At 38.6% G+C, this 27,439-nt stretch overlaps 1 protein-coding gene across 1 annotated transcript in view; it reads left to right on the top strand.

Annotated features, from left to right (window-relative positions):
* The window catches only part of LOC139712967 (extracellular serine/threonine protein kinase FAM20C-like), a 178,655-nt gene extending 151,463 nt beyond the window's left edge, over positions 1 to 27,192 (top strand). The window contains exons 7-9 of the mRNA XM_071624747.1: positions 3,203 to 3,315; positions 25,563 to 25,644; positions 27,129 to 27,192. Coding sequence (XP_071480848.1) covers positions 3,203 to 3,315; positions 25,563 to 25,644; positions 27,129 to 27,192 — 259 coding nt within the window. The remainder of the gene's footprint in view (positions 1 to 3,202; positions 3,316 to 25,562; positions 25,645 to 27,128) is intronic.
* Positions 27,193 to 27,439: the final 247 nt, after the last annotated feature.

The raw sequence follows: 27,439 nt of genomic DNA, 5'->3' as shown, positions 1-27,439 counted from the left end.
TGATTAAAAGATTGATCAAATACATTAAAAAAAAATTGTGGTTCCCAAGTCAGTGCAGACCATTGCTAACTGTGAACTGGTTCATTTTGATTTATCGACGAAAGTTCGTTGACCCTACATGTTCATCATCAATATTATTGTGGCGTTGCAACTTTAAGTCCTTCGTGTTTTAATGTTAACCCGATGCTTGCCTACACCCTGGAGAGTCTTGTTTTTGTCTCTGGGTTTTTCGGTTTCTCGTAGGGTTTGGGTTCAGTGTATTCATGTCACCACCGAAATCTTACGAGGGAATGCATGCACGTGCTCAGGGGCCAAAGCTTTTGAAAAGGTTACCAAGGGAGCAGTTCATAATTCCCTACAAAACTCTCTGACGCTTTCCAGACAGTCATGTCCCCTTTACCTCGGCACCGTACTTCAAATGATTTACCGGATAGCTAGCCTATATTTGGCTTTTTTTATTCAAAGTAGAAACAGAGTCACTCACTCTGCAAAAACAAACATTGGCTTATTTATAATACTCACGGAACCTTCTGTAAATTCGCCACTTAGAGAAGGCAAAAGGTAATCAAAGGAATGTTTTGTGAAGCTTGGAAAGCTGGTATGATTTAAACGTTATCGGGGAAAAGATGTATCACAGGAAACACTTTCCCATTTCAGATGACTTAACGTAGCACTGAATAAAAAGCTAGACGCTCAGTAACTTACACATTTTGTCTCCGATCCATGCAAATACTAAATGAAAAAGCGCCCTCATAGTCGTAACTCAAGCTTGAAGCTGCAGCTGCTTACACAATGATCTCGCACTTAAAAATAAAGTAGAGCAATCTGACCCCATCGCTTTGTTGTACCAGAGATACCAACATAAGTCTTTTTTTTTTGGGGGGGGGGGGGAACCCCTTATGAAAATTAAAGCCATACCTGCCTGCTAAAAATTACTTAGGTGTAACGTATAAGAGTGAATCCCTTTACAATGTATTGAATTGAAATTTGAATTTGAATTTGAATTTGCATTTGAAATACTCGTCATGAATTTGGAGGCTGGACACGATTTTTATCTGTTAGGGGGACTACATTCGCTTCAGCGTAGATTAAAAGAACAGATCAAGTTTTTGAGTGATGAAACCACAGTCTTTCTTTAAGGACTCCAAAGCAGAGATTGATTAAAAAAAAAATAAAAGACTTCTGCAAATTTCAGTACCGGAATTAAACAGTTGGTCTACTTTTATATGAAAGACAAAAACTCTCAATATTTCGTGAATTTTGTTTTATGAATTCTGATGGCTAGTTGCATGTGGGAATCCTTTTAGGGAGGTCCAAAACAGCAAAGGTATTTCTGAGCCCATGTTCATCACCAAACCGGGTTGTAGAACACAACAACGAGATAAGTGAGAGAAAAAAGGTAATAGAGGTGCTTATCAGGGGAATATAGGACAGTATAGAGTAGCGATTTACCCAGTTGTGTTAATATTTTTTGCATTATCATAACGAGTGACTCTCGTTAACATAGTCCTAGTTGCTGGTGACCTCTCCGTGAACCAAGAGTTTTGGTGTATGTTACATATTAGGAGAGAGAGAGAGACAGAGAGAGAGACAGAGCGAATATAGCGATATGTTTCAAAACGTCAGCCGTGACCTGTCAACCTCCCCAAAACATGTCTGTGATATATTTTGAGATGCTCTGCTAGTGGAATGATAAATGGGTCTGAGATAAGCGGCGTGTGATTGTGTAGGCATCTTGTGCGCATCTTCCTCTACATACACCGTGAGAGAATCAAACTCACGTCGAGAGATCGTGATCCAAAAAAGCAAGGATTTCACTTAAAACAAAACAAAAAAAACAACCAAAAAACATCCAAAAAACAAATAAATAAAAAACGAAAGCAAAACGTCGAAACATTGTCGATTATTCCATCCTTTTTTAACCCTGTGAATGCTAGAAGTGCCATTTGACCCATGTTATAACAAACATTGTCCAAAGTCCCTGGCACAAAAAAGGTTAAACGCAGAAGATGGATGTTTAACATAGGCAAAATGATTAGGGGAAAATTGGTGTGCAGAAATGTAGTTTCCTGATTCATGTTGGAAGCGAATATTATAATTTGAACGTCAGATAACATCACAAAATATTAGACGGCATGACATAACATCAGAGCGAATCTATGCATTTTTGATCGAAACTTTGCATTTTTTTGTGTGTGTACTGTAAACTTCGAGCATGAAAGAGCAATCCCTTTGCTCTATCGTTTACATTGCTCAAATCTGTGTTGAGTTAGAAGAGCGACTGGCATGCAAAATCCGCGATACAAACAATAATGCAGAGTCGCTTTTACCGCTCTGTCGCCCCCTCAGGTTGGGAATGCGCCATCAAATATTTAAGGCTGTGTGATGAGGTAGTGAAAATGTTATCGATTCCTTTTTAAAACAACCTCCTTAAAGTCATGATGCAAATTTCAGCGTATTTTGTTTGTAATTTGTTGTGTAAGTAAACTACGATATGGAATAGGTTTCGTTGGTGCATACAATCAGTTGTAACTTTACACATGCTATGTAAACTTCATAATAATTCCAAGCCCCTTGTTCAAAATAGCAGGACTGTAGTTTTAGACTCAATGCTTTCATAGTTTGTTTGTTTGGTTGGTTTTTTTTTTTTTTTTTTGGTGAAATTTGTTGACAGGTTTGTGGATAGAAAGGAGATGCTGTTGCGAGTTGCGACAGATAAATTGCTGAGCACATTGTATTGTAGGTATATGTGTCTTAAGTAATCGCTTGGTTCCAAACGAACAATATTATGTCTGGTATACTTGGAAGAGCCTTGCCAAGGACATATATTATGCCCAAGCATCAATCGCTGATTAAAGGCGGTTGATATCAACATATTTCATGATTTTGCTGGTCTTAATCTAACGTTGTCACGGCCGTATGTTTGCTAATTTAATCGCAAGAGAAGAATTGTCGTTTAACCATGTATCCTGGCAATGTCAGTTTGACACTTTTTGAAATATAAAAAGTAAATTTCGAAAGTAAATTCTCGCAGTGTGTACTTTTTTTTAGCCTGTTCGATCAACGATTTGTTTTTTGTTTGTTTGTTTTTTATTCGAAGAAAGCTTCCGTAAGTACAGCGAAGGATAGTTCTTATCAGTAATATCATTAGATATATTATGATTTCTCCACTTTTTTTTCTTCGCGTTATTTGAAATTCTAGATGGGAGCAAGACCCTAGCTACTGTCATCGGATTGTGATGAACAAGCACCCTTACAACAGCGGGCGGAGACTTCTAGATTTAATGGATATGTCTGTCTTTGACTTCCTCATGGGTAAGTTGACATGAGCACATTTTGCTATTCGTTCTAATCAGCTGGTTCTCCCTCGTTTTTATATCGCTATGATATGTTACAATTGAGCATCAAGATGTAGGACGTACTAACTTCCGTAAAATATACATACAGTACATAATGATTTATCATGCGTCTTTTGTCACGGTCTCGTGATAAGGATGTGGATGCGTGTTTGTATGCCTCCTTGTGTAATTGTTAATGTAACATCTCAGGTGTGTGGATGTTGTGTTACTACACCTGGATGTGTGCTTGTGTGTACGTCACGAACGCGACACCCACGAGTCATACCGCCCACGAGTCATACAGCCCACGAGCTGGACACAGTGAACAAGGCTCACGAGCGCGACAGCAACTTAAATAGACCCACGAGTAATCATATGCGGTCCCCGAGCTAGACAGTAGGAAAACAAAAAGTCTACTAGCTCGACATTGCATCACGGGGCTTAATGTTCATAGTGTCGACTTCATGGGCCTTTTTTGTCTCGTGAAGAGCTCGTGAGCCTTATTTGCCTAGTGTCAAGCTCATGTGCCTATTTCGCTTAGTGTCGAGATAATGGGCAAGTTTTACTTCGAGGGTGTTTAGCGCGTAATAAGGCCTACCAGGTTGTATGACTGGTTGGTGTATGACTCGTTCATGGATCTGTTTTTTCAGTGTTTAGCTCGTGGGTCGTATGACTTGTAGATGTAGTGCTCGCGGATGATCTCGTTTGCTTTAAGTGTTTTTGATTTTCTGAGTGGTTTTATACACTGCAAAAAGTCCGGTGTTAAATATGAAACACCGAGCGGGTGTTAAATTTCCGGTGCTCATTCATGGTGTTAGATTAACACCTCCGGGTGTCATTTCAAAATTCAAAATTGTTTTTTGAATAGTTTCTTAGTTACTGCACTTCTTGTTCATTTTGAACTTCAACAAGACGAAAAAGTACTTGATTTTTGAAAAAAATGTGTAAACACATTTACACCACAGTAACACCAGTTGGTGTGGTCCCCTATTGAAGCTGGACGGGTGTTATACCATTGAAATTAACACCACCAATATCAAATCAACACCATGCGGTGTCATTTATATTGAATTAACTCTAGCGCAGTGTCAAAAATATCACCAGCCAAAGTGTCAAATTAACACCACGAAGTGCCAGGCGAACACTTTTTAACACCGTCACAATACATTTTCAACACCTGTGGGTGTGGTCCTCTATTGAAGTTTGATCGGTGTTAGATTTAACACCCATGGTGTTAAATCTAACACCGATGTTTTTACAGTGTACGCTTCTCATTGTGTGTGTGTGTGTGTGTATACATTGTATTCAAATTTTGACTGTTAGAATGTGTGTGTGTGTGTTTGTTCGCGTGCGTAAGGACGCGTCTTCACCCTTCATTCCCGTCTTTATCGTGCGATGACATCACTATGAATATCCTGATGGAAAAATTCAGCTACTGAGACAATTTCGCTCCACAGTGTTTCGCAACTAGCAAGATCTTTGATATTGGTATAGTTTGTTGCGATGATTATGATAACAAACTGCCTGGGTATAGTTCATTTATTTAGGTATTTGCATCTTATCGCTTGTCAGGATTAGGGATAGGTAGATGTACTCGTTTTCACTGTTCGAAGTCACGCCTCTTGGTAGAACTCTTCTTACCCAATCCTGTTGTGTCCTTGAAGTATAATATGATTATTGGGTTCTATGAATATTCATGTTATGTTAATACGCTCTATATTATTTTTCATTGGTTAAACGGGAAGGCGTGGGGGAAGGGATGACGGGTTCATTGAACTTTAGGTGTGGATGTCACTGCCAAACAGACATGATTACACTCCTGGCAATCAAATCCGTTCCTTCACATTCTTCATTCCTCCCCCCCCCCCCCCCCCCCCACAAAGTGCGCCCTCCTATTAGCTTCCAATTACCACGCCCTTTTTTCGTTCTTCGCTCTGACCACGGAGCAATATTTCCATGCTCCATTTGTTGTATACACACATAATTAATGGTATGTCAGGTAATACACGCACACGTGTAGAGTAACGGTCGTTCCGCACGGTGTCATGGGAACTAGGACGACCATTCAACGCTTTAATACGTGTCTCTGTAATTGATCTCGTTGGCGGGTCTGACAGCAAAGGCGCTTCTTAGAGACATACCATCACGACGGAATTTCATTGCTGCCCGTATACTCAGTATGGCTCGTCGCCAACTCCACTTTATAAACGGAAGAAACATCGTCGATAAACACTCGAGTCAGTCACCTTTATGCAAGATATCCGGGGACATAAATCATATCAGATTTTGCTATTGTTATCATTATTGTTATCATTATTTTCATTATTATCATTTTTGTTGTTATAAAGCTGGTGCCAGTTTTGTGTCAGACATTGGCGTAAAGAGAGTCAATCATAGTCAACGTTTGTGTGAGTGTGTTTTTTTTTTTTGTGCACGTGTGTACGTGTGTGTGCGAGAGTTTTTACATGTGTACCCAACAGCTCTTAAAGTATGGTTTTGGAAACGATGATCTGCGTTTATTTTGTCTAAAACGGTAACTTGCTCACACCTGCGCTGGAACAGAGCCAAGACGTCATGGCAATTTCTCATTGAGGACTGCGTGGTTTAGTCGAGCTAAAGTATATGGACCGAAGGGATATTCTTTTTTTCTTTTATTTCTTTTTTTCTTTGTTTCTACGTTTCTTTCTTTCTTTCTTTCTTTCTTTCTTTCTTTCTTCCTTTCGGGGGAGGGGATTTTAAGGTAACTCAATTAGAACTGAATTCTTGAATGCTTTGATAAGTATGAGGAAATTTGTAATAGTACAATTAAGATTGGAAAATAATTTACTTTCGAGAGAGAAGATACAGATTTTATGTTTGTGATGATGATGATGATGATTATTATTTTTATTATTATTATTATCATCATTATTATCATTATTATTATTGCCATTATTATTATTATTGTTATTATTATAGAGCAGGAAACAAAAAGCGATAAAATCAGGCACGTTTAGGTTGGGTCACATTTTTGTGAAAAGGGTAGGCCTAACGCATGAAGATGGTGTTAATATTTGGTAATTTTACATTCATTTTTTTCCAAGATCGGTGAGGAGAGATTTACAGCTCGATTGTCTAAAGAAGATCTGTTGTTTATCATTTTTATCATTTCTTTATGTCGCGATATCGGACGTCCGGTCTGTTTTTGATTTTTGGTGTATTTCGAAGAAACAGGTACAAAATTTACTATAAGTAGTATACAACCATGATGCGTTGGCTGCACGCTCTGCGCGAGTGCATGATGTGCGTGCGCGCGCGCGCGCGCGCGTGTGTGTGTGTGTGTGTGTGTGCGTGCTTTGAATATACAGGCTTGTATGATTATATGATTATATGATTGTATATATGATTGTATTTCAGTTTTGAAGAATGGGAAATCTGAGACAGTATTATGGTTACAGATTAGTAAAAAGGCTTTTGGATTTTCGTTTATTTTGGGTGTCGTCTACATTCCTCCAGAAAATTCTAAATATTACGATATATCTATGTTTGATGACATTGTTACTGATTTGATCATGCTGAAGAATGTTTACAAGTTACCTATTTGTCTTCTTGGTGATTTTAATGCTAGAACTGGGGCCGAAAGTGAACTATTAGAATATGAAGATTTAATCGACTTTTCTAACAACCATTTTATAGATAAATCTGAAAACTGGTTGAATCAACCGTTCCCGTCACACAGGATTAGCTTGATAAGAAAGAATTGCGATACAGTAGTTAACAACCATGGCCATAAATTTCTGGAACTATGTAGAAATGTCAATCTCGTAATAACTAATGGTCGAATTGGTACCGATAGACAACGTGGAGATTTTACCTGTGCAAATGCAAGTACGATTGACTATTGTGCTGCATCATCAGATTTAGTCCAGTTCCTTGATAATTTTGAGGTTGATGCTTTTGACCCTCTGCTCTATGACAAACATAATCCAATCATTTTAAAGTTTGTGGACCTGAGCAATCAGAAAAAGGTAACTCATGAAAAATTTGTTCAGACGTTGAAAACGTCGAAAGTGAAATGGAAGAAAGATGCAAGGAATGAATTTGTTGATAATATTGAGAGCAATACAGTTGACTTATTGCTCTCAGAAGTAAACAGATTGGAGGGTCAAAATGTTAACCAAAATTCTGTTGATAATATTGCTCATTCCATCAAAGATATTTATCTTGATGCAGCCCATAAAAGTGGTATGATAAAATCTTACTCCAAAATCCGTTTTTCCAAACAGAATAGCTACAAAAATAAAAGGAATTCAAAACCATGGTTTGATGAAATTTGTGCAAAACAACGTGCTCAATATTTTCGCTTGAAAAACCAAGTTAAATCTGAAAATTCAATCAGTATTCGCAATGCACTCACAAAAGCCAAGAAAATTTACAAAAAAAAAACTCTTCGTTCTGCCCAAAAACAATTTGATACGAAATTCTTGAATGATCTTAGGGGACTTAAAAAGAAACAGCCTCAAGCGTACTGGGATGTTATAAATTCCTCAAGCGGAACGAAAGCTCAGACAACTCCAATCGATACTGAGACGCATTTTCGTGACTTAAGTCAATCTAAGAATACTAATTTAACTGGATATAATAACGCTGAATCTGAGAATATTTCCTCAACCAACCATGCCTTGAATTGTCCCATTGCCAGTGAAGAAGTTATCAAGCAAATTAAACGTCTAAAAAATGGAAAAGCGCACGGTGAAGATATGATTTTAAATGAATTTTTAAAACTGAGTACAACTTCTTTATGGGGAATTATTGTAAAACTATTTAGTATTGTATTAGAAAGTGGTATTGTCCCAACGGCATGGACAATAGGCCTTATTCGTCCACTTTATAAGAAAAAAGGAAATGCCAATGATCCGAATAATTACAGAGGTATTACTCTACTAAGCTGTTTTGGAAAATTATTTTCCGCTGTTTTGAATGAGAGATTGACCTCTTATCTTGAAGATAATGAATCTTTAGGTGATGAACAGGCTGGATTCCGTGGTGGTCATTCTACCCTAGACCACATATTCGTACTTCACTCATTGATTGATTTACATTTACATAAGAAAAAGAGAGTGTATTGTGCTTTTATTGATTATAAGAAGGCATTCGATTTGGTTGACAGATCCTCTCTTTGTTGCAGATTGTTGGAACACAATATTTATGGTAATTTCTTTAAAGTAATCAATCATATGTACAAGCAGGCTAAATCATGTGTATTAACTGGATCTGGAAAATCAAATTTGTTTGAGTGCAACATTGGAGTACGTCAAGGAGAAAATTTATCCCCTATGTTATTCGCCCTATTCCTAAATGACTTTAAAGATTTCATTTGCAACAAATACGAAGGGATAGATTTTCTTCCTCGCAAAATTGATTCTGAAGCATACGATATCGGATTTGATATTTATTTCAAGCTTTTTACTTTACTTTATGCTGACGATACGATTGTCCTTGCTAATTCTGAAAATGAACTACAAAATGCTCTCAATGCATTATCAGAATATTGTAAAAAATGGTACCTCCAAGTGAACACGAGTAAATCAAAAGTGGTCATATTTTCTCGTGGAAAAGTACGGAACATTCCCATTTTTAAATTTAATGGTGATATCGTAGAAGTTGTTGATGAATACGTGTATCTTGGCACCACCTTTAGTTACAATAATAAGTTCCGTAAGGCACAATCCAAGCAACTCAATCAAGCGAGAAGGGCAATGTATGGCCTTGTATCAAAAACGTATCATTTACGTTTGCCTATTGATATTCTTTTAGAATTATTTGATCAATTAGTAGTACCAATTTTGCTTTATGGAAGCGAAATTTGGGGGTTTGATATCGTTAATGATATCGAAATATTTCATATGAAATTTTGTAAACAAATATTACATGTTCGAAAAAATACTGTAAATTGTATGATTCTAGGCGAGCTAGGAAGGCTGAAATTAGAAAAATACATTGAAAGTAGAATGATAAACTTTTGGGGCAATCTTGTACATAGTGGACAAAGTAAACTATCTAGTAAAATCTACTTGATACTGAAATTACTTTTTGAACGAAATATCTATCGCTCACCATGGCTCATGAAAATACACACGACGCTTAATAATATAGGCATGAACGACCTGTGGAACACGTGTGAAACTACAAGTCGTGAATGGATCAAAGCATCGGTAGAGCGCCGACTCGTTGATATACACAAACAAAATTTGTCGTCCACTATCTTTGATAATTCACAAACCAAGACTTATCGTATATTCAAACAATCACTAAATTCTGATATTGAGAATTATTTGATTGAACTCCCGAAGAGAGATAGAATTATTCTTTGTAGGTTTAGGTGTTCAAACCATCACTTACCAATTGTTTCTGGGAGATACACAGATACTCCCAGGAACATGAGGATCTGTAGTCTTTGTGATATGAATACACTAGGTGACGAATTTCATTACCTATTTGAATGCCCTGTTTTCGACAACGATAGGCAATTATATCTTTAAAAATATTTTGTTACTCGACCCAATACGTTGAAAATGGAACAAATGTTTAAGTCCTGCAACCGTAGAACACGTTCTAATTTAGTTAAGTTTTGTCATAAAATAATGATTTTTTTCAAGAACTCATAGAAAACTTATGGTAAACATTGTTACTATAATGTTAATTTCCTGTCTGATTTGTCATTTTCGAATATTAATTTTCGGCATTGTATCATCATTTACTGGTGCCAACCAGGACCATCCCTGTTTTTGCATTGTTTTATTATTTTTCTTGTACAGTTATGTTACAGATTTAGTTATTTGGTTATTTGGTTAGTTGCATAGCATTATACAACTTTTTTTCTTTCTTTTTTTCCCCAGTAAATTTATGTACCTTCACCTTTTTTTTTTTGTTTTTTTTTGTTTTTTTGTTTGTTTGGGTTTTTTTTGTCGATATGTAATCTCAAATGTACTCTCTAAAAAAAATCGAGTGAAAATATTCACTCTTAGAAGAGTGAATACAAAAAAGAGTGAATTTCGAGTGAAATTGGAGTGAATTTTGAGTGAAAATGCTCATTTTCACTCATTTTGGAGTGACGTCAGGGATCACTCGAAGATTTTGGAGTGATCCCTGACGTCACTCCAAAATGAGTGAAAATGAACATTTTCACTCAAAATTCACTCCAATTTCACTCGAAATTCACTCTTTTTTGTATTCACTCTTTTTAGAGTGAAAATTTTCACTCGATTTTTTTTAGAGAGTATAATTCACATGGTTATCTCCAATACCCTGATTGGGTGACATGAGATAAATAAAATTGTCAAATTGTCAAATTGTCAATTGTCAAATTGTCAAATTGTCAAATTGTCAAATTGTCTTGTTTTATTTTGTTTTTTGTGGGGGGGATAAGTTTGGTGAGTGTGTGGATGAGAACAGGGGTATGTAGAGTGGTTTCATGTGCAATGGGGGGGGGGGGGTGGTCAGGCCGGTTATAGGAACATGAATAGTTCGGTTGGTAAATGCAGGAAGCTCATACTAATGCATGGAATTATTATTCTTATTTTGCGTAACGATTTAAATCAGAGATAAGGGGATTGGCCACAAAATTCGGTTCTCGTTCGATCAGTCATTGAATTATGAATGATGAGATTTTAGTTTACGACAGGCTTTTAAGTGAAGTTACCTTTTCTGTCTGTATTTTGTGCGATCAAGTATGCCTATATTGTAGCTATTGTACTTTGATCAAGTTGATCAAGGTGGTTGTTAATTGTTTTTGTACATATCTTTTTTTATGAATCTGTACACCTGTATAAACTTTTTTAGCTTTGCATGTACGAATTTGTGATTAAGCAGCATTAAATTAGTGACATACCTATATAGCTGCCTTTTTTTCATTGTGAATCACGCTGATATCGATAAAGAATATGTGATAAAACATACCATAAGAAGTGCCTACTACAAAAAAAAAAGAAGTGCCTACATTGTTTATTGTGTACGTGCGTGTGTACGTGTTCGCGGACGTATGTGTGTAGGACATGTGTCTTTTTTCTTCCGTAGACGCGAATGAGCCTATAGTCAAGGTAGCCCTCGATAGAGTCACATTACACCTGCACATGACCCGTGGCTTCGCAGTCCAACATTAGCCGAGGGAAACGATATTCGCAGCAAATCTGGGAATAGGTAGAATTGCCCGGAATGTGGTATTTTGATGAAATTAAGACACAGCCATACGAAATGAAATGGCGTCATACGGATTATCACACGTGTTGGCGAGGAAAGTGTATCTGCTGTAACGTCAGCTATTTAACTCCCATATCTACCCGCCCCAAGTCCCGATCCCAATAACCACATTATCCAATGAGCTAAATTCACAGAATTACGTTTAAAAAAACGAAATCTGATTGAACCAAGGAGGTGCTCGCCTAGTACCTCCTTGATTGACTGGTGTGTTGGGCTTAGTCTCCGATTGGTACCAATACTTACAGCAGTTATAATACATCATTCCATGGGTTTGCTAGTCCCTATAAGGAGGAGGTTTCCCAAGGAGGAGGTTTGTAGGGGGTTGCTATTCCCCACGCTAAGACGCTGAATTTCCCCGAGGACTCTGGAGGTGTGCTGGGTGATCTAGCTAAGCTGGTAGGGTGGTTCCTCCTCCTTGATAGTGAAGATAAATGGAGTCGTTTTCTAGTGATGGTAATTGGTAAACGCAACGGAAGTTGAGTGTGATGAATAATGATTTAAGCCCTGCTTAGCGTATAAGAAACAAAACTGGAAAAAAAAAAAACGTGAAAAAGCATTTGAGCGCACCATGCGGCTCATCGGTTGAGAAGATGACATTTACCCGAGTGTGTAAATGATGCAATCTTGAACAAAACTGACAGATGCCCACTTTCAGCGCCCGGGGATATTTGTAAACTTTTCATATCTCTTTATATGTGAAGAATGTGGGTTGAGCGTTAATGTGACACATACTGAATGTGATAATGAGTGATTGTCAATTGGACTTCCGTGGCACGGGTCAGGAAGGTACAGTACCTTCAAATACAATCTCCGAGTTATCGTAGGTCTTTGCAACAAGCCAACGAATGTCAATAAACACATTCATACCTCGTGATCAAAGTGATAATTGTGCCGGCTGTCAAACGTTTCCCCTTCTTCTTCATCTCTCACTTGTCTTCTTATGCTTACAACTAGTACGTAAGCTGGTGCGTTCATTTTCTGTCCTTCTTTTACAATGAAGGAAAAATATGCATTTATGCAACTACATAATTGTACAAACTATATCTCCTCATATACAAGTACGTGCCATAGATGGTATTTCTCTCCTATGGTAAACCTTTGAAGAGATTGGTTGCAAAACAGATCAAGCGCCGTTTTTAAACATTTTAAAGAAAGCCCATCGTCTGATAAAGCAAAATGAAACCTTTCCAGTGATACCTCGCTTGGTACAACAAGGAATATTCCTGAAGTTATGATTAGAAATATATCATATTTTCTGGTTATTTGCATTGTTCTTAGCAGCTTTAATCGCAAATCTCTTGAGTCAATAATAACAAAAGTAGCTCGTTCAGCGATCACCATATTAATTTGAGTATTGTGCATGGATTTCTGCGTCATTTCATTTTGCTTTTGCCGAGAGGAAAAACCCACGGGTGAACTACAGGTGACCCCTCACCCATTTTACCCGTGAACTCACGAAGGCATGTGGGTTAACCGAAGCGGAGTCAAGTTTATCTGTCTTTCATTTTGTTGTCGTTCCTCCACCCCACCCACTCCCATCCCCCTTTTTTTAATTCTCTTCCAGTATTCGTCATGTCCTTGTACCACTTACCTACATATGTCATACTGACATATTGATCTGCGCTAATCTTTATGCCCCCATTTCCCCCGCTTGTTGATATTTGAAATCACGAGTACGAGGGGCGTGACTGTCACGTGACTGCTAGGACATTGACTTGTTAGCCATAAGACGAAGGGACGTCATCTCATATTCCTTAATCGTTTGATGTAGGTTTTTGTTTTGTTTTGTTTTGTCTTGTTTTGGGAGTCATAATTTAAGTTGCAGAAAATTTCTGTCAGAATTTTATCTGAAGAATTACCTTGAGAGGTACCAGTCGACATTTTCTAAGCCCTCATTTGTTCCTCAAACTTTCATCTTACGGATGACCTTTTGAAGAAGAGAAAACTACGCTGAACCTCCCCGTAGTTTGGTGTGATCAGGGAGGTCCGCTCAGTACCTCCTTGGTATTACATGCATTATGGAGTAGAAAGTGTTCACCATATGCCCCTCCCTCTCTGCCGATGATTTACAATTATGGGCTACGTATTGCAATGTCAATAGAGTCCCTTCTGCAACAACGACTCTTTTTAGTCCAATATTTTAGGTTTTAAAAAAAAAAAACCTCTAATGGCGGTTCATAGAAAATTCATGATGTAACTCATGACCAAAACTTGAAGATTATGAAGATTCTTTTTAAATTGCTGATTCCCTGTTCGTGTCCGTTCCTGGTTTGAGATCCTCCTTCACCGGGCTAGTGAGCACATTGCTGCATCTCCGAGCATGGAACTAACTACCAATGATTTCTGAGGTCTAATATTTTATCGAAACGTAGGCCCCACCATCCCAATGAGAACCACGTTTGATTTAGTAGGTACACGGTTAGGCAAGTGGATATCATTAGCGGTGATCGCTGAACCAGGTTTTTTGTCCGCACATCATTCGGTAAAGATTACCAACTCGGGTTACAGTTCGTTATTCCGAGTGTTCGTTAAGCCGAAAATGAAATGAGGTTCGTTATTCCGAAAGTCCTTAATTCCTGAAATGAGATAGGGTTCGTTATTTGGAAGGTTCGTTAATTCGAAAATGAAATAAGGTTTCTTATTATGAAGGTCAGTTATGCCGAAGGTTTGTTTATCCGAAAATGAAATAAGATTCATTAGTCCAAAAACTAATTGGCCCGAATTCACGAAGATGGTACACTCTTTGTACATGGTTTTGTCCATGGTTTAAACCATGGACAAACGTATGGGGCGCCAAGTGTCGCATTGCCTATTTCGTTACGAAATCAGTCATTTCGTCGACGAAATTACCATTTCGCTAACAAATTGATCATTTCGTCGACAAAATGTTAACATTTCGTAACGAAATGACTGATTTCGTAACGAAATAGACCATGCGACACTTGGCGCCCCATACACAACTACCGTCTTTGTCCATGGTTTAAACCATGGACAAAGATTGTACCACCTGCGTGAATTCGGGCCAGTAAGGTTCGTAATTCCGAAGGTTCGTTGATCCGAGAGTGAAATAAGGTTCTTTAATCCGCAAATGAAATCAGGTTTGTAATTACAAAGATGAAATAAACTTCATAAACTTTGCCCATTCCCTTGAGAACGGCGAGAACATGCTTGTCGAAACGTTGGGACTGCGTAGGCCCTTTTCAGGGCCAAACACATACCTTAAAGACACTCAGTCGTGGCGAGTGGTTTGTGCGGCACGGAGACGAACGCAACACGCTGCCTCCCCCATTCTGTATCAAATGTAGTGACCCCCGAATGAGAATAGCGCTGGCTCAATGGGTCAGCGAAAATACGGTAGGCTACAAGAGAGCTCCCTGTGCTTATCTCCTAACCCAAAATGGCTGTCCCGAGAGCTTCCGAATGGACGCACACTCTCAGTGCGCATGCGCATGAAGAGAGGCCAAAAGAGCCACGCGTCTTCTGGCCTCTCTCCTCCAATCACCGCAGCTCGCGGTGACAATATTTGTGTATGATGCGTACACACACACGCACACACACACACACACACACACGCCGCAGCGTCTTCTGGCCTCTCTCCTCCAATCACCGCAGCTCGCGGTGACAATGTTTGTGTATGATGCGTACACACACACGCACACACACACACTTGTCTCATTGGTAGCATTGTCCCACACGTTTATGGATATAGCACCGAGTCTGCCATTGCGCAATTGCACGCACAAACTTCGGTCGTTCGGAGTTTACGTACCATTAGGGATGGCGATCGGCTGCCTTTAAAAGAATACGTGGTGCACCGTTCAGCCTTCTACCACCCAACGTTCTACCGCCACGGAAGCCTTCAAAGATTTAACGATATACATAGTCATTGACGAACTGGAATTCAGTCGTAATTGTAATTGTGTTATTGATGATTTTTTTTTCTTCTCCATTCAATATGATTGTCGTCATCATCATCGTCTTTATCACTACTTTATACTGCTACCACTATACCACTCCTACCACTACAATACTAATACATTGTACTGTACTGCGTGCTACAATGTTAAGCTTGCGCTTACGCGTGCTGCTGTGACGTACATGAAACCACACCAAGCTTGCTGGCGAGATGCTTGACAAGACGCGGCCATATGCTACTCTTACATCTTTCTTGTTCAACGGTCTCATTTATCTAACCGTCTTCTTCTTCTTCTTCTTCTTCTTCTTTTTTATCTTCTTTTTCTCCTGAATCAAAGCCTCTTCCATACCGTTTGTCCTTCAAGGAAAAGCATCCTTCGGGTCAGCTACAGTTCGAAGAGCACTAACCCAGAGCTAACCTTTTCTATAATACCCACTCAAGTATTTCATGTTTTATGTAATTAGGATGAACAGCGGATAGGGTATTTGTCAACAAAAACGCAAACCTCCGTATATCGTGCATGCGAGGTCTGTAACCGCGACATTAGTTTTTTATTGCAGACTAATAAGCAAATAACGAACAGTAGACCTACCGTTCTATTTTCTCAAGTTGAATGAGAAATAATGATATAAAAAGAACCTGATTGATTGAAATTAATGTCTCATTGCCTTACAGCGGCCATTGATTGTACTCGTAGTGTAATTAGGATTATTTGTCTTCTTTTCGTGTGTCATCCATGAGGCCATATTATAGTGAGTTATGTCGGTATTTGCCTCTCGGATTAAGATGGAAAGAATGAAATGTTTGGATAGAAGAACGGGATCTCTCCCTTGCACCCTTCCTTCCCACCCCTCCCCTCTTCCTATTCTCTCTCTCTCTCTCTCTCTCTCTCTTCATCTCTCTCTTTCTCTCTCTTTCTCTCGTAATGACGTCAATACGATACAGATTTTGACTGCGTTTTGGGGCATTAATAATATCAACAATTCCCCGCATGAACGCAGTCCATATCTGAATGTACCGAATAAGACTAAAAAATGTTTATATTTGGTCAATTGCGATAGGGCCACTCAATTCAAATGCTGGTAAATTTTGAATGATTTGTAGTCTGCCCCGTCACAGACATTTGCCTGTCGATCGCATTGGACGAGGGTATGTTCACTGTGGTTACAGTTCGTTATTCCGAAGGTTCTTTAGTCCGAAGGTTCGTTATTCCGAAGGTTCGTTATTCCGAAGATTCGTTATTCCGAAAGTTCGTTAATCCGAAAATGTGATAAGGTTTGTTATTCCCAAGGTTCATTAATCCGAAAATGAAATAAGGTTCGTTATTCCGAAGGTTCGTTAATCCGAAAATGACTCAAAGCTCGTTATTCCGAAGGTTCGTTGCAGACCCTATTTCATTTCGGATCAACGAACCTTCGGAATAACGAACCCTATTTCATTGTCGGATTAACGAACCTTCGGAATAACGAACCCTATTGTATTTTTGGATAAACGAGCCTTTGGAATAGCGAACTCGTTTTCATTTTCGGATTAACGAACCTTCGGAATAACGCCACAAAATGTTCGGATTAACGAACCTCTAGGTATAGAGAGTTTGTGTGTTTCCGTTCACTGTGACAGTACATTGGATTTTACATACGCAGCGCTGCCCACCGCTACGCACCAAAAGAGGGCAGTTTAGTACTAAGGGTCTGCACAGGTTCATTGATCCGAAAATGACATAAGGTTCGTTATTCCGCAACACACAAATTCCCTAAACCTAGAGGTTCGTTAATCCGAAAATGAAAAAGAGTTCGTTAATGCCAACATCCGCGTCGTTATTTCGAAGGTTCGTTATTCCGAAACACACAAATTCTCTATAACTAGAGGTGCGTTAATTCGGAAAATGAAAAAGGGTTCGTTAATCCAAACAATTTGTGGCGTTATTCCGAAGGCTCGTTATTACAAAGGTTAATTTATCCGAAGATGAAGTTTCGTCATCCCAAAGGTTCGTTCATAAATCCGAAAACGGAATAAGGTTCGCTAGTCGGATGGTTCGTTATTCCGAAGATAAGTTAATCCGAAAATGAGTAGAAGGTGAGCACTAACGAACCTTTGGAATTTAGCCTGTATTCTTTCGCCTAGTTCCATTTGTGTGTGTGACTGTGTGTGTGTGTGTGTGCGCGCGCGCGCGTGTGTGTGTGTGTGTGTGTGTGTGTGTGTGTTAATCAGACATTCTCATAAATTATTGAATAAGCTTTTTATGGCCCTTCTGTTACGCAAAAGCTTCCAATGGAAGCATATATGAAACAACATATCTGATTTCATTTCAGCGTATCTGTCTGGGCAGTTGTATATCACCTGTTTTCTTGTCACAAATGTTTGTGCAATGTGCCAAAAAAAAAAAAAAAATGATACGAAAATCAACTTCGTTGATGACAATTACACGATGAACGAAAGGCGTCAACGATAAATTTGACGGATTCTTGTGAGAACTCCAGGCAGACAAATAGATTTATTCTATTTCTATTTCCTTGCGGTATTTACTGTCGCGATACATCAGGCACATTAATAACTAACAATATCATGGAAGACGAAGAAACGCATTGAAATAATAAAAACAGGTATTTGGCTCCATAATAAATTTTGTCACCGGTTCGTACCGTGAGTAACCTCAGCGGTAACGAGAGGAAAAGGTTGTCACACCAACTCTGTGTCGCTTGTCAATCTGAACATTGGTCGCTTGGAATTTCACGTTCATTCTTTCTAATCGTGATCGGAAAGATTTAAAAACACGTATACGCAACATTGTTGAATGAAGTCCATGTATGATCAACACTGAATTGAGTCCCAAGAGAATGAACGTTTTGTTCATGCGTGGCAGTTATTCATTGAGTGCTGGCACGTGCTGGACGAAACGTGAAGGAATTCCACACTCATTTTCCCATTGCGATCGATTGTTGACTTATTAGTGCTAGAACTTTTGCAAGCTTTGAAGCAAAGTGTCACACAAAGGTTAAAGGTCAGTGCGCTTCCCATTATAACGGGTTATGGAGACCAAGCGCTATACCAATAGATCATATTTGATCCCTCGGTATTAATTGAGGGTATCAAGTTTGACAGGCGAAATCTTTCATTCATTCTCTCTTTGCGTAATTTACTTCGGAATATGATCCCCTGATGTTTTGCTATTTCCACGTTCTCGTAGTCTGTGTCAAGGAAACACGCTTCTCGAATCAGATTTTCTCGCTCCCTGCACCTGAGTGTATTCTTTACACCCCCTTTGGCTTGCTGGTATCCGATGACTATCCCTCGTGTCTGAGCGTTCGTTAATCGAAGACTACCTTGTAGCGGCGTTCATCGACCTCTTAGGTGTCTTCACTACTGATACTCCACTCAACAAGCAGAATCGTGAGGCGCTGTTGACTGGACGTCTTGAGGGTGCTCTTCAAACATGGGAAGATGTAGTGGAAACGGTCAAGTGTTATCCCCGACTGTTCCACTTGGTGTAGAGGGGGAGGGGAGGGCTTGAGGGGGGGGGGGGGGTAAAGCTTACTGTCCACGTCCAAGTGGACTGGAAAGCATCGCAGGACCTGTGCAGTAAGTACAAAGCTTGGAAGGGACAATAATGATGTCGCGACGTCTCGTGAGATGTCATAGGGGAACTTTACTTCTTCGCCATTATGATAAGATGCGTATTCATGAGTTCCTCTATTCTCGAATCGACACTCTGATATAAGTTATCTTTTTTTTTAATAGGAGGAGAGGAGAATAAACCCAGCTTCTTCATTTAGACGGGCTTGCGCCTACATACACAATCCAACTGAAGTGTGTCTCCATTTTTGTTATTAAATCGCTAACGCCAACGCGCCGTCCTACTCTCCCGATTGGGAGTCTGAGTGGGGATAACACGCTTTTGCAGAATCCCTAATTCAGGACAAACAGAACGATCGTCATTGCTTGCTACCTCACAACCATTTTAATTCGAAAACAACTACGCTGTAGACCGTATAATACTGAATGAGGTACAAATCAGAGACAACTACTACAAGCTCACATAGGATTTAGTATAAGCTACTTAAAAACAACTTATATTACATTAAAAGGAGAGAGTTATGCAGTAGGTATATGGAAGCATGCAGTCGTAAGTAACTGGTGATTGATTTATGATGTAACTATAAATCTTGTTTGTTTGTTTGTTTTTTTCTTTCTTTCTTTCTTGGCTGCAGTCGTAGAAGAAAGAAAATTGTCTGATTTTCTCGTATGGAGTAAAAAGAGTTTGAATTGTTGCTGGAATAGTTCCAACTTTGTAAAATTACAGCAGTGTGTTATTCTGCAAGACCTATACAATAATTGTTCGCATATGTGTTTCGAATCTGAAAAACATATATCGACTAGCCTATTGCCACCGATACAGTACTCCTCTCTAGAGGAAATGAAGAGTGTACTTTGATCCCGATAAGAAGCAGGTTAAAAGACTCTGATTTCCTACAATTGATTTACTCTGAAATTCTTTCACGTTCCTTGTGCCCAGCAATGAAATTACCCTCGATCTTTTAAATCTATTGTGGAGATTTCAGACCACTTTATTCTATGTATTTTCTGCCGTCATCTCCACAGATAACTGTCTAATCTGCGGTTTTATTTTAGTTACACGCATGGTCAAAGTTGCAGATCTAACCATTTCTCAAGGGCACCTTGGTTGGCATGCGTCCACTATTATTGTTTATGTTCCTTTAATAAAGCCACATGGAATCGATTCATTTGCTAGTTGTTGGTTTGCTTTTCCAAGAACCCATAACGAACAGTCTGCAAAATAGATCAATAGATAGATCAATAGATAGATCAATAGATAGATAGATAGATAGATAGATATATTGATAGGTATATAAAAGAATTATAATCCAAAATGTTACTCAACGGTGAGGTTGTCATTCTTGTTGATCATATGTTCTTATTATTGTTCCTACCATTACTGTAATGATTATTGTCATCATTAGTATTATCATCATGACTATCATCAACATCATTAGTATCAATATTATTGTCGTTATTATCATTATAATATTACTCTTCAGTTCATGTACTTCTCCGTCAAGTTTGGAGACCGTAGCCAGAGCTGAAACGTAATATTCTGTGGCAAATCGAAAAAGTAACAGCCGATACAGGGGACAAAACGAAAAAACAAGAGGAGAAAACGCTCGCTGCGCTCTGTATTGTCTCTACATTATTGCAGAGGGATGTTTGCTGTTGTTGTTGTCTTTTTAGACGTATGGAGAGTAGAATGCCTCCAGGTATGGGATTTATTATAATATGCAGAAAACTCTGTTTACATATATTGCGAGGAATGTTGTCTTCAATTGGCTCTAGATGGCCAAAAAGGATTCAACCCTCAGACATACTTAGTAGGACCCTTTCGTGCGTTTACATCGAAATATGACGTAATGAAATTATGATTTTTGATTGAAACACAATAAACAAAAGTTCTAATTCTGCAAAAGTGTCAAGTCACGTGGTGAAGAGTAGTCAGTTTTAAGGTATTTATCAAGGTATCCGCCACTTGCGCCAACACTTTACAAGTTTCCTACAATTAACTGGTCGGAACACATTTTGTTTCGGAGGTAACTTATGTTGTCATCGTTTTACAAGTCAATCAGTACTCAACAACTGGTATGGAATAGTTCTTGGCTTGCCATGCAGTAAGGTGTCATTAGGCGTTTTCACATCAACCCGATGATTCGAAATAGCGCGCTATTTTCTGACTTGGGAAATTAACCCGATCACGAAGTAGCGCGCTATTTTCTGACTTGGGAAATTAACCCATCACGAAATAGCGCGCTATTTGATAATGTGAATACAAATTAGCGCGCTAATTTTGTCGCTCTGATCGAGAAAATTTCTCGAGTCCAACTCGGGAAATTTCCGAAATAGCGGGATAATTTAGCGCGATGCATCCCATCATGCCTATAGCGTGTGTGACCCGAAAGCGCGCGCTCTACTGGTATACCCGACACTGTTTGCGCATGCTCAGTTGTCGAATTAGCTCGAAAAAATTCGGGCTGATGTGAATAGGAAATGAAATAGCGCGCTAATTTGCGATCGCGAAAAATATCTCGAGCTTGGATTTTCATCGGGCTGAAGTGAAAACGCCTACTATATGCATCAATGCGTGGCTGTTGGCTTGACGTTGCGGATTCTTAGTCCTGTCGTTTGAAGACTGACCTAGGAGGAGTAAGTCTAAGATGCGCATGCGTATTCTTTAGAGCCTTCTGATAAGAAGTTATGGTCGTAATATCGCACGAATGTGCAAGGCACGGCTTGCCTCATGGCCGGACGGCTTTTCAGGTCATGTAAGCTTTATGGGTCTATATGAAATTGTCTGTCAAATTCCAAAAGGTCGTAAAATTGATGGTACGTTTGTTGGCCTCTATTATCAATTGTATAACATTCGAACCAATGCTTTGATCAGAAATTTTAGCTGATTTGGAACGGGATAAGAGCCGTTAAATAGTGAGCATGGCGTAGTAATGAGTGAGTACAGTTTATAGATGACGATTTATGAAGGTACTATTGCACTTGCACATATTAATTTAGACACAGTCGGCCTTCCATATTAAAGTTCTCTCGCGCTCCTTGCCAACGATAAACACCACTGAACTAGAAAGACGAGTTCAGTGATAAACACTCAGCGGAATGAGGTTCTCTGAGCGAGGGCGTAACAAGGCTCTTCAACCTTAAACGTCATTTAAACTATGTAACTGTATAAGGTAATAACGGGTAATTGTAGTGTGAAGAGTAGTTTCGATGCTTATTCTGTCTTGTTGCCCGAGTTGTTGGCGTCGCCGACGAGTGCTCGAGGAGCTATAAAGAAAACTCTTTCAGAAAACGGTAAAGTCCGTCTGCGATACAGTAAATTCATTGCTCACAGACTCTGTGGCGTTTCTCTTCTTTCTTTCTCTCCCTCTCTATCTATCTATCTATCTGTCTGTCTGTCTGTTTGTCTCTATCTCTATCTCATTCGTGATGATACTGATGATGACGATTATAGTAAGGTCTTGCTTATTCAGGATTGTTAAATGTTTCCACTGCTCTACCAAAAGGTCCTGCCGTCACGTTTACCCTCGCATTGACAGATACCCAAGTACACACATAGGTTGAGACTTGAGAGTGAAAAAAAAATTAACATCTTGATCAAGGACGTGCTATAGTAATCCCTTGGGGGACGGGAACCCGGGACCTGAGAGTCAAGAGTCATATGCACAATACCACACCACCCCCTTGACAATGTGGTTTTAAACTTCAAATCAACGTTAAGTTTGGTTTTGCAGACTTACCGCAGTATGTGAGACTAGTAGTGGTAGTAGTAATACATAGTATAGTAGCGGTAGAAGTAGTGGTAGTAAAAGTAGTAGTAATAGCAGTGGTAGTTGTAGTGTGTAATGTTGTAGTATAGTAGTAGTTTAATGTATTATTATCCATATCAGAGATCTTGGCCCCGTTTTATCAAAAGATAAAATCGATTTTAAATTTCTTTACTACACAGTTTGCCATAGACTTACAGTTGAAATCAACTTTATAATCAATTTAACTCTTCATAAAACATGGCCCAGAGCTGTGGTTCTACGAATTGTTTTCCCTTTGATTTTTACGTGCCAACAGGAGTAAATTTCTTATATTTCCCTCTTTTACAAACGCCTATGGGATTTGGGTGTTAAAAAAAGAGGAAAATATAGCATCCGGGCATTTTAGCTCCCGGTGATGAAAATATGCTGTTGACGAGAGTTTCTTTCGCGGAATGTTTTTGCGACAGGGGCAAATTCTCATACGTTAACACGCAGAAATTGAGGACGATCGCTTCATCTGCCTTCTGTGTGTAATCCTATGTGTGACTGTGCGCGCCAGCTGCTGTAACGTGCGCCGCTTTCCTGAGCTGTGTATGTGTGTATGCATGGTATGGATGTAGCGCAAAGCAGCTATAATTGTGTAGAGCTCAAGCCGAGTAGAAATTTTGTTATTGGGAAGTTGTATAAAGTTAACATTGCAATACACTAATTTCTATTACTGCTCAAGATGCTGAAATGGGCAATTATGGACAGGCTACTTTCGAGGGATACGACGTTATTGCCCTCCCTAGACTCGTGTTGCTCTTGTCTTCGAGTCAGGAAATACAATTCTAGTTCAGCCAATAAATGTCGTAGGCCTATCCCCCGAAGGCCAGTTCATCTTATTATTATTATTATTAGTAGTAGTAGTAGTAGCAGTGGTAGTATTTACTTTCCGGCATTTTTCTGATATCTCGCACGGATATACGCCATGTGCTTATACGACGCAAACAACACTTTCTGGCACACAGAGCTATCGTATATTCTTACGACGTATGGATATACGACATATTGATATGAGACTGAACCATTCAGGCCCAACGTTCTATTAATAAACATGTAGTTAAAAAAGTATGGCCGCATGGGGGGGGGGGGGCATTTCATAAAGCGTTTTGTACGACAAATTTGCTCTCTGCCAATCAGACGCACGGATTTCAGTAGCTTATAACAGTTTGTCATTAAAAAAAAAAATCTGACAAAACGCTTCTTGAAATGCCCCCAGACCTTGCGCACTGTTCTGCTTCATGGGAAGTTCATGAATATGTATGACTCTTTCCCTTGCGCAGAACGAACTTTGCGCCGGCTTTGCGCATTGTGTTTTAACATTGCGTCTGATAAACACAACGCGTCTGATTCATTCGGTAGTTCGCTAATATATACTCATACGACTTTACCTAAATGAGAGCGTTCAGACACGAATGTAAGTCATATGAATCCGTCATATATCGAAACAATGCCGAAACTGTCGTTTCAATATACGTCATATAATACTTATTCCTACGACGTATCAGTATAATTGTCATTCAGACAAATAAAAACGTTGCATACACATAGTACGTCGTATATCCATATAGGAGAGAACTCTTAGTCTGAAGGGGGGGGGGGGGGGGACGCTGCAAGTGTCTGAGTGTACAATTGTGTGTGTGTGTGTGTGTGTGTGTGTGTGTGTGTGTGTGTTGTGTGTATATCTGTGTATGTTTGACCATGGAGCTAACCAATGGTCTGACTATTTCAGCGGCCATGGGTGGATATTATTGTTGATGAATTGTCTGTGACAATTTTGTCCATGCGAGTCATGTGTAGCTTCAAGAATTACAATTTACAAGAAGGATCGTAGCTTTTTGTCTTGCCTCGCCTTGAACGTTTAGGTTTACTTTCATGGAACATTTGTATTTTGAATATTTTGTGAAAAATGCTGCATCGGTATTTGTGTATGCATTTTGTGTTCAAAGATAATCACCAGCTATTTTAGATAATCGAATCGTTTGTGTGTAATGTTTTTTTTTGTTAGAATTAGTTGTTGTTGTTTTGCAGATTTATTCTTCCTTGTCCCTGCTGGAAAGAGCACGGTGTCCCACAGTGTGAGAACCACAGTGTGAACACATTGAACTGAACACAATGTGAAATCTCTTCACACTGTTAAATTCGAGCGTTTTAATAGTGTGAACACAATGTGAGTCGTCAATTCCCAGCGTGAAACAAAGCATTCTATGTGAACACTCTGTGAAAACCACACCACGGTGTGAAATCATCTTCAAAATGTTAATTGTGAGCGTTTTCACATAGTTGACTATATGAACACACTGTGAACACACTGTAGAACACTGTGTTCTTTCCAGTAGGGGTGATAAGTGATCTTGTTTGGATTGCTTATCATTATACGTGGGCGAAAAATGCTACATAAGTTGTAAATGAACATTCTGGTATCAGATTTTTATTTTTCTCACGATTCTTAATCTATATGTGCATAATTTTTGGTTTTTTTTACTACTTGAATATTATACTCCTCAAGAAAGTTTTGACAAAGGAAAAACAAAAACCCCGGACATTTTGATTCCCAATGCTAATGCTAGGTGCAGTAGGGCAATTGAATTTAGTGGATACAGTTCTTAATAACAGTGAGTACGAGAGCTGCTACGTACGTGTTAAGGATCATGACTTGACAGCCATGAATGATTTTGATCTCATTGTTGTTATAATTTCACACAGGAAATATGGACAGGCATCACTACGAAACTTTCGAGGCCTTTGGGAATTTCACTTACCCAATTCATCTGGATCATGGCAGGGCGTAAGTATCAGGTCTCGGCGATTCGAAAGCGCTGAATATACCAATGACAGTGAAATATGTTGTGCTAACTGGTGGAAATGATGATTATTAATTTTGCATCAACGCACTATCAAAAAGAACCTTCTTCTCTGATGGGCTTCTGTCACATCCTTTCAGAGAGTAATGAAACAAACAAAAGCAGACAAAGAAAAACAAACAAAAGCAGACAAAGAAAAACAAAAATACTAGTACTATTTGTATAATTCAGTCATGTTCTAGTATTTCTTATTTCATTTTTTCATCATTGGTTTTTATTTGTACATGCATTTATTTAAAAAAGTTTCGAACTCACTTTCGTATAAATTCCTTGCACGTACCTTCTTTATCTAACCCAGTCAGTTTTATATTTGCCAGTCGATCCTTGAAAACCATCATTTCGTGTACGCCCTTAAATGTACTAATTCGAACCGAAAAACAATGACGGTAATATAAATATATATATATATATATATATATATATATATATGTATATATATATATATGTATACCGTATAAATAAATAAATATATATATATATATATATATATGTATACCGTATAAATAAATAAATAAATAAATATATATATATATATATATATATATATAGGGAAAAATAATTCGTACTTGTTATCGTAATTGTTATCCTGAATGTAAGATGTAAGACGTATTTTAATCTTACATTGTTATACATTTTATTTAACTTATATCATACTCAGTTTTATACTTTGATTGCCGTTTTAACTTGTCGTATTTTGTATTGTATGTTATGTAATATATTGTTATATAGATTGTAACATTATACTGTATCAAATTTGTTTCGAATTGTAAATTGTATTTCAATGTTTTTATGTAATACAGGGCTCTCTTGTAAAGCAGTTTTATGTACTGAAGAGACTACCCTGTATAAAGAAGACAGAATAAAAATAAATAAATAAAATACTAGTGTGGCTCTCCATACTACTGTCAAATAGAGTCAAAGGTCAACATGACGGACATGAATTTGAGGTTTACATTCTTCAAATATCGCAACAGTGCGCACTAAAAATAACCTCCAGGAAGGGTTAGTTTGTAAAGTGGATGTCAATGACACAGGTTTCATTCTCTGTGTCAGTGGTTGTGTTTGTTAGTTTCTGTAATTGTTCGATGCCTGACAGATCATCTTATTGAGAGCTAGCAGAACCCTCCTAGCAAAGAAGCCATTGGAAAGGTTTTGCAATAGATTATATGTAGACAAACTCATTTCGTTGAGCAGCAGGTAGCAAAAGTCCGTGGTTTACATACAGCGTAACTTGTTACGTGGTATTTTCCTTTGTTGTTTTACCTGCTTTACAAGTACAACTGTATTTCATTTCATTTCGATGAATATCAGGAATAACATCATGGAATAACGATTCTGTTTTTTAAATTTTGCACTATTCTACAGCTAATGGAATTAATGATCTAATTTGTTTCTTGTTACTACTAAGGTTTGGAAAACACAGTCATGACGAGGTCAGCATATTGGCGCCTGTGATACAGTGCTGTCGGTAAGTAGAAATAGTTACTTTATATCACTGGCGTAGCCAGAGGGGGGGCGATGGGGGCGGTCGCCCCCCCCCCCCCCCCCCCCAAGATTTGGACCGGGGATTTGGGAGGCGGAAAAAAATGCGTGTATACTGTATGCATGCACATGAAGCGGGCCTCCTTTGCAACCTTTCATCAAATAAGATATTTTTTTGGAATATTTCACTCAAAGTGTGCACCAGATCGTTGAATTTCAATTCAAAATATGCAAAGT

This window comes from Diadema antillarum, unplaced genomic scaffold (assembly GCF_040938485.1).
Source record: "Diadema antillarum isolate AM-2024a unplaced genomic scaffold, OU_Dant_1.0 seq00001882_RagTag, whole genome shotgun sequence".
NCBI lineage: Eukaryota > Metazoa > Echinodermata > Echinoidea > Diadematoida > Diadematidae > Diadema > Diadema antillarum.
This window is presented reverse-complemented; position numbering and strand designations above follow the sequence as displayed.